The 9,188-nt window shown below is 43.3% G+C and overlaps 1 protein-coding gene across 1 annotated transcript in view; it reads left to right on the top strand.

The window, feature by feature from the left end:
* The window catches only part of NAGLU (N-acetyl-alpha-glucosaminidase), a 293,630-nt gene extending 286,190 nt beyond the window's left edge, over positions 1 to 7,440 (top strand). Inside the window, exon 6 of the mRNA XM_040329772.1 lies at positions 6,103 to 7,440. Coding sequence (XP_040185706.1) covers positions 6,103 to 7,295 — 1,193 coding nt within the window. The 3' untranslated portion in view covers positions 7,296 to 7,440. The remainder of the gene's footprint in view (positions 1 to 6,102) is intronic.
* The last annotated feature ends 1,748 nt before the right edge of the window (positions 7,441 to 9,188 follow it).

Raw genomic sequence — 9,188 nt, forward strand, 5'->3', positions numbered from 1 at the left:
TGTTATTTTTTTTTTTGATGCTGTACATACCTTGGTACAGCTAATTCACCCGTGGCTTCCGGGTTGCGAGTCCCGCGGGAGTGGGCGTTCCTAACATGCTGGTGATTGACGTTTTGACAAAAAACGAGCTCCCCCCCGTCGCGTAAGCCGCGTCATGATTGCCGAAAGGAGCCGAACGGCGGTGCGCAGGCGCAGTATAGCGCCGACTCGGCATTCGGCTCCTTTCGCCAATCGTGACGCGGCTTACGCGACGGGGGGAGCTTGTTTTTTGTCAAAACGTCAATCACCAGCATGTTAGGAATGCCCACTCCCACGGGACTCGCAACCCGGAAGCCACGTGTGAATTAGCTGTACCAAGGTATGTACAGCATCAAAAAAACCTAACAGGCATAATTGTATTGTAATGTGGGGGGCCAGTGTAATAAGAGAAAGTCGTTTTTAGGGTGAACCTCCCCTTTAAAGCTACTGTTATGAGGCGTACTCAATGTTAAGTATGGCCGGCGTTCCCGCCTCGCATTTTGAATTTTTGACGTTGTTTGCGTAAGTCGTTCGCGAATAGGGATTTGCGTAGAATGACGTCACCGTTGTGAGCATTGGCTTGTTCCGGGTTAATTACGAGCATGCGCACTGGGATACCCCCACGGACGGCGCATGCGCAGTTAAAAAAAAGTTGTTTACGTCGGGTCACGACGTATTCACATAAAACACGCCCCCATCACAGAGATTTGAATACCGCACCATTACGCTGCCAAAGATACACTACGCCGCCGGATTCTTTGTGGATTTGAAAAAAAAAGAGTAAGTTACGGCGGCGTAGTGTATCTTAGATACGCTACGCCCGGCGGATAAATGTTGTACGTGGATCTGCCCCTTTGTTTTTTTCCATGACATGAAAAACGGTTGTGTGTACGCGGCATGAGAGTTACTCCTCCTTGTCGTGGATCGATCTATGTCTGTGTTCATATGCGGCTGAACGATACAGTTCGGAGGTGGCTTGCGCTCTCAGAAGTGTATCGGATCACTCCCCACTGATTGTATCATTGGAGGTGTGTCCTCCTTCCACGGTGGCCAAGGCTTCATGGAAGATGAATGCGTTTTGGCTACATCTCTTCCCTTCCCATGAGCAGACGGTGTCACACATGATTCATATTTCTAGGGATGGCGGATTGAGATCTTTCTCTAAAGTTCGGGAGGCCTTTCAACTTCCTGCTTCTATGCATTTTTACTACATGCAACTTAAACATGCAGTTGCTACTCAGAGGGGGTGGATCTATAGTCCTTGAATTCTACATCAGTTTTTAATTACCTGTTTGAGCTGACCACTTACAAGGGGTTTGAATCCTGCTGTTATGCCATGCTGCTGAATCTCTTCCTACGGGACACCCCTTTGAAGGCAGTGTACCAGTAAGAACAAGATGTTGGCGCATTTGAAGATGAGCAGTGGGAAGCCTTGCAGGCGGTCCCCCCAGTGTTTGTTGAATGTGGCTCAGAGGCTGTCGCAGCTCTATATAATCCTCAGGGTACACTACACACCGGCTAGACTGGCCCATATGGGGGTGAGTACAGACTCTACTTGCACCAGATGCTGTAGAGACCATAGTAATCTCATACGATGCCCAAAACTGCACTTATATTGGAAGAAAGTCATTGACACTCACAACAGGGTTTTCCAGGTCCAGATACCACTAGACCTTAGGCTTAGGCCTTGCTTGCTGGGGATAATAGATGGCCTCCCGATGGAGGATATCCCTAAACAGACTATTGGTCGAGCTTTGTTTCAGGCTCGTAAACTGATTCTGAGACACTGGAAATCCACTGAACCTCCCACAGTACAGGAGTGGATTACGCAAATGGGTGACACTCTCCATTTGAAAAAACTTATTTATCAACGTTGGGGGACCCGAGCCAAATATGATAAACTGTGGGCCTCATGGTTGGATGTCCCTGGTCTAGCCCCGGTGGATTTGGTCTATGATCGATTATTCTAAAGCTCGCCCAGGTCATATTGCTGTTCCATTGATTTTTTCATGATAGTTACATAGTTACATAGTTAGTCAGGTTGAAAAAAGACACAAGTCCATCCAGTTCAACCACAAAAAATAAAAAAACAAAATAAAAAACACAGTAAAATCCTATACACCCAACTCCATACCCACAGTTGATCCAGAGGAAGGCAAAAAACCCCAGCAGAGCATGATCCAATTTGCTACAGCAGGGGAAAAAATTCCTTCCTGATCCCCCGAGAGGCAATCGGATTTACCCTGGATCAACTTTACCTACAAATCTTAGTACTCAGTTATATTCTGTACATTTTGGAAAGAATCCAGGCCTTTCTTAAAGCAATCTACTGAGCTGGCCAGAACAAGAAGACAGAGTCTGTTCCACATTTTCACAGCTCTTACTGTGAAAAAACCTTTCCGTATTTGGAGGTGAAATCTCTTTTCCTCTAGACGTAAAGAGTGCCCCCTTGTCCTCAGTGTTTGATTGCGGATTGCCAAATGTTTTGGGAAGAAATTATCGCTACATCAAATGATTATCTGATGACTATACAGAGATAGTTTGGAGTCAAGATTTATTCCTGGATATTGCCCCTGTGGGGAAAGTTCATTTGGTCTTCTGTTGATTCAGAGACCCAGTCATTGAGGTGAGCGGCCTGTATATTTGGTGAAGGAAGCACTATAAGGACACATTATCAGCTTCTACCTGCAAGCACTCTGATCACGTTTTGAGGAATCTCTCCCTATATTGTCACCTTTTTTCCTTCTCTATCATCTGACTTCAGTTTTGGAATCAGGATTCACTGTGGGACTCTTTACGTGTGGTGTGTTTTACATTGGACATTATTGTTAATATTTTTTCTATTTAGTTTAATAGCGCTACACTATCTATTTTTACATATTGCTGTGACTGAATATGTGATCTATCTTCATGTTTGCATAGGTATACCTGAGGAGGTGGTAATTCCTTGTACTGAGACCATAAGATGTGCTTATTAATGGTAAAGTGCTGCTGATATACTGTACTGACTGGTTTTACTGTACGCTGTAACCTAAAGAGTATGTGAACTGATTTGTGTTCTGGAACTGTCTTATGTTTTTCTTATGCTCAATAAAACCTTTTTGTTTGAGGGGAAGAAAAGCCATCAAAGGATCACATTGCTCCATGGTTTCCCGTTCTGAGGGATGTACGGGTGAATCCACTCAGAATGGTGACGCTCCCACCCAGTTGTTTATGTACATTGGCTGGGTGGGAGGCAGTTAAGCACTATTAAAGTCCCAAGTTTCACTCTAAAAACTTTGTCCAATAACATGAATGTAGACTGCATTGAACCCGTACTCTGACTCCAGTCCTGTACTGTACGCTAAGATATAGAATTTACTAAAGTCTTGTTTTTTTTTTTGGTTTTTTTTGTGCAGTGGTTTTACACATAGCAGCCCCGATCATCCTTTTCTCAGGTTCCTCTTCTGCGTTCCTGGCTCCTCCCTCCTGTTGAGTGCCCCCATAGCAAGCAGCTTGCTTTGGGGGCACCCAAAGCGACTTGCAGCTCTGTGCATTAAGATAAAAAAAACTTCTGCCTTTACAACCACTTTAATGTAAATCTGAACTACAGGTTAAAAACTATTCATGAGGACATCACAGTGTGAACTTTAGCTCATGTACTTTAGAAATAGGCTTCGAAAAAGCGACAGCACAGTATAGAGGAAACATGCCAGGGTAAGGAATGAAGAAAGTATAGATGGATAGATATACTTTATTGTCATTGTATACATACAACAAATATTCCTCTTCCCCTAGACATAACAACAATTTAACCCTTACAGGGGACTCTGACTTAAAGCGGGGGTTCACCCTTAGAGGGCACTTTTCCCCCTTAGATTCCTGCTCGTTTTTACTAGGGGAATCGGCTATTTATTTTAAAATATGTGCAGTACTTACCCGTTTACGAGATGCATCCTCTCCGTCGCTTCCGGGTATGGGCTTCGGGAATGGGCGTTCCTTCTTGATTGACAGGCTTCCGAGAGGCTTCCGACGGTCGCATCCATCGCGTCACGATTTTCCGAAAGAAGCCGAACGTCGGTGCGCAGGCGCAGTATAGAGCCGCACCGACGTTCGGCTACGAGTGACGCGATGGATGCGACCGTCGGAAGCCTCTCGGAAGGCTGTCACTCAAGAAGGAACGCCCCCTCCCGAAGACCCATACCCGGAAGCGACGGAAGAAGATGCAGCTCGAAAACGGGTAAGTACTGCTCATATTTTAATACAAATAGCCGATTCCCCTAGACCGAACGAGCAGGAAGCTAAGGGGAGAAAATTTTTTTTTTTTACAAATGGGTGAACTCCCGCTTTAAGTGGGATTTTAACAGGCTTGAGCACTCAGTTCTGTTCTCTCTTATTTTATTTCGGTGATAGGAATGCTTTTAATAAACCTGTCACAAACAATATATAATTAAAGAAAATATGAGTTAAGAAATGTAAAGGGGTACGGGCATTGGGAAGACTTTAAACCATGTACCGAGATGCATGCTCTGTGTTATGTGTAAACTCCCTACTAAAAGCAGAGTTCTCCAGGACCAAAAAAGAGGAAGCACATTCAGGCTTTTTATCATGTGGTATTATGTTACATTATCTCACAAAAGTGAGTTCACCGCTAAGTAAAAAAATCCAAATTGGGCCCAAAGTGTGAATATTTTGTGTGGCTACCATTATTTTCCAGCACTGCCTTAACCCTCTTGGGAATGGAGCTCACCAGAGCTTCACATGTTGCCACTGGAGTCCTATTCCACTCCTCCATGACAACATCATGGAGCTGGTGGATGTTAGAGACCTTGTGCTCCTTCACCTTCCATTTGAGAATGCCCAACAGATGCTCAATAGGGTTTAGGTCTGGAGACATGCTTGGCCAGTCCATCACCTTTACCCTCAGTTTCTTTAGCAAGGCAGTGGTCTTTTGGAGGTGTGTTTGGGGTCGTTATCATATTAGAGTAGCAGTAGACCTATGGTCCAGTCTCCGAAGGGAGGGGATCATGCTCTACTTCAGTATGTCACAGTACATGTTGGCATTCATGCACTACATGTTACAACACTCAATGAACTGTAGCTCCCCAGTGCCGGCAGCACTCATGCAGCCACAGACCATGACACTCCCACCACCATGCTTGACTGTAGGCAAGACACGCCTGTCTTTGTACTCTTCACCTGGTTGTCGCCACACACGCTTGATACCATCTGAACCAAAAAAGTTTATCTTGGTCTCATCAGACCACAGGACATGGTTCTAGTAATCCATGTTCTTAGTCTGCTTGTCTTCAGCAATTTTTTTGCAGGCTTTCTTGTGCATCATCTTTAGAAGAGGCTTCCTTCTGGAACGACAGCCATGCAGATCAATTTGATGGAGTGTGCGGCTTATGGTCTGAGCACTGACAGGCTGACCCTTCAACCTCTGCAGCAATGCTGGCAGCACTCATATGTCTATTTCTCAAATATTTACCTCTGAATATGATGCTGAGCATGTGCGCTCAATTTCTTTGGTTGACCATGGCAAGGCCTGTTCTGAGTGGAACCTGTCCTGGTAAACCACTGTATGGTATTGGCCATCGTGCTGCAGCTCAATTTCAGGGTCTTGACAATCTTCTTATAGCCTAGGCAATCTTTATGTAGTGCAACAATTTTTTTTTTCTAAATCTCAGAAAGTTCTTTACCATGAGGTGCCATGTTGAACTTCCAGTGATCAGTATAAGAGAGTGAGAGCGAGAACACCAAATTTACCACACCTGCTCCCCATTCACACCTGAGATCTTGTAACACTTGGAGAGGGAAAATGGCTAATTGGGCCCAATGTGGACATTTTCACTTAGGGGTGTACTCACTTTTGTTGCCAGTGGTTTAGACATTAATGACTGTGTGAGTTATTGTTATACACTGTTATACAAGCTGTACACTCACTACTTTACATTGTAGCAAAGTGTAATTTCTTCAGTGTTGTCACATGAAAAGATATAATAATACATTTTAAAAATGTGAGAGGTGTACTCACTTTTGTGAGATACTGTATATGAATAATTATTTATAAAATTGTAACACTTATTATTTATCCTTCTACAGTGGATCCTGGAGCCATCTGGATGTTGCAAGGCTGGCTATTTGTTAATAATCCAACTTTCTGGAGGCCGGTACAGATTAAGGCCCTTCTTCATGGCACACCAATTGGTAGAATCATAGTCCTAGACTTGTTCGCAGAAACTATTCCTGTTTATCAATACACAGAGTCGTTTTATGGGCAACCGTTCATTTGGTGCATGCTGCATAACTTTGGTGGGAACCATGGTTTATTTGGAAAAGTCGAGAGTATAAATACAGGACCTTTTGATGCATTGTTGTTCACCAACTCTACTATGATAGGAACAGGACTTACCCCTGAAGGCATTGAGCAGAATGATATGATATATGAACTGATGAATGAAATCGGTTGGAGATCCATGCCTCTCAATCTCACTGAATGGATCTCTGATTATTCTGACAGGCGTTATGGCCAAAAACACCCTTATGCACGGGCTGCATGGCAGTTGCTTCTAGGTAGTGTGTATAACTGTACTCAGAACTGGAAGGATCACAATCACAGTCCATTAGTTAGACGCCCATCTCTAAAAATGAACACAGGTTTTTGCTACAATAAAATTAACCTTTATGCAGCTTGGCAATTAATGCACAATGCAGCTTCTTCCTTGGCAAATAGTAGCACTTTCCTTTATGACTTGGTGGATGTTACCAGGGAATCTATGCAGCTGCTGGTTACTGAATATTACCAGGAGATTAAGACTGCATATATAAATGAAGATCTAGAAAGAGTTATGACAGCAGGTGGCCTAATGGTGTTTGATCTTCTGCCTGAACTTGATAATCTGCTTTCCAGCCAATCCCAGTTTTTGCTTGGTCGATGGTTAGAGTCAGCACAGAAGACAGCCAGCACCAAAGATGAGTCTATTCTGTATGGCATGAATGCTCGTAACCAGATTACATTATGGGGTCCCGCTGGCAATATTTTGGACTATGCCAACAAGCAACTAGGAGGGCTAATTAAAGATTATTATAAAGAGCGCTGGAGTCTCTTTCTGTGGTACCTAATTGAAAGTCTTAATACGGAAGTACCCTTCCAGCAAAGCAAGTTTGATGAGGCTGTGTTTACTGTGGAAAAAGGGTTCACCTATAATGGCAAGACCTATAGTTCTACTCCCACTGGAGATACTATTGCAATAGCCAAAAATATTTTTGTAAAATATTTTCCAAAAAAACAATAGAAATACCATCCTAGATGATATAATACCGACCGTACTTGCATTCAAAAGAAAAACAGACATTTTAAGCAGAATGTTGGGATTACCAAGTCTTTTATTTTTATTATTTGATAATGTTGCATGATTTAATAAAGTCACATGCACTGAACTTTGCATTGAGAGGTGAAATATAAAATATGCATAAAAACATACAGATCAAACACCAAACAAACAATAGAACAGACTTTGAACAGTACTGTTTTTCCAAACTTGGGGTACAAAAACTTAATTTAAATATATTCCATAATGGTCATAAATGTATAAAACGTCTTCGTGCTCATCACCAATTACCTTTGCAGACAAGTTATTACCTTGTAAAAGTAGCAGAGACATCATCATTATGCTGCATGCATCCTGTGCAAAAAGAATAGCTGTGGGAGGTACCCAGAAGGTTTTCCCACTACAGGCTGGTGGATACAAGACCAGGCTACCCTACAAATGGATAGGGAGCAGCAGTTACATAGTTAGTCAGGTTGAAAAAAGACACAAGTCCATCCAGTTCAACCACAAAAAAAATAAAAAAAATAAACAAACAAAATAAAAAACAAAATGCAATCCCATACACCCAACTCCATACCCACAGTTGATCCAGAGGAAGGCAAAAAACCCCAGCAGAGCATGATCCAATTTGCTGCAGCAGGGGAAAAAGTCCTTCCTGATCCCCCGAGAGGCAATCGATTTACCCTGGATCAACTATACCTATAAATGTTAGTACTCAGTTATATTCTGTACATTTAGGAAAGAATCCAGGCCTTTCTTAAAGCAGTCTACTGAGCTGGCCAGAACCACTTCTGGAGGGAGTCTGTTCCACATTTTCACAGCTCTTACTGTGAAGAAACCTTTCCGTATTTGGAGATGAAATCTCTTTTCCTCTAGACGTAGAGAGTGCCCCCTTGTCCTCAGGGTTGACCGTAAAGTGAATAACTCAACACCAAGTTCACTATATGGGCCCCTTATATATTTGTACATGTTGATCATATCCCCCCTTATTCTCCTCTTCTCAAGAGTGAATAAATTTAGTTCTTATCTTTCCTCATAGCTGAGCTCCTCCATGCATCTTATCAGTTTGGTTGCCCTTCTCTGCACTTTCTCCAGTTCTCCGATATCCTTTTTGAGAACTGGGGCCCAAAACTGAACTGCATATTCCAGATGAGGTCTTACTAATGACTTGTACAGGGGCAAAATGATCTCTGTCTCTGGAGTCCATACCTCTCTTAATACAAGAAAGGACTTTGCTCGCTTTGAAAACCGCAGCTTGGCATTGCAGTGATTTGTTTAATACAGGAAGTCCCTGTTCAAAGGAAAAGTTTCACCCTAGATCAGGGGTAGGCAACCTTTTGAGTGGTGGAGATCTACCTGGACAACATGAAAGAGGTCAGAGATCACTGGAGTGCAGCACCATGTTTTATATTAAAGTCAGCAATTTTACCCATATACAGAGCGGAGACATGGCAGTGACATATTCCTCTGGTGTTTTAATCCCCGCTAGCCCTCCTCATCTGTCCAGTCATCCCATATAATATCAGGCATGTAGCTACATAGTCTGTGCCACTCTGAAAGCGGGGGAGGAACACAAATGTTCCTGTCTTACCAATGGAGGGTCAGTAAGGCAGGGAGTTAACTCAGGCTGGTTTGGACATGAGTTCAAACCAGCCACAGCTATACCTCTGGGAAGTTGTCAAAGCCGACAACCATTCATAGACAGGCAACACCTCTGCCACCTGTGATTGGCTGTCGGCTTTGACAGCTTCCTGTCAGGATAGCTCAGGTACCTTCGACATGTTGATGACCCGCACTGTAGTGGATCCCTGGCGGAAATCAAAACTATTTAGCATATCTATGTCTGATTCAACTGGG

This window comes from Rana temporaria, chromosome 12 (assembly GCF_905171775.1).
Source record: "Rana temporaria chromosome 12, aRanTem1.1, whole genome shotgun sequence".
NCBI lineage: Eukaryota > Metazoa > Chordata > Amphibia > Anura > Ranidae > Rana > Rana temporaria.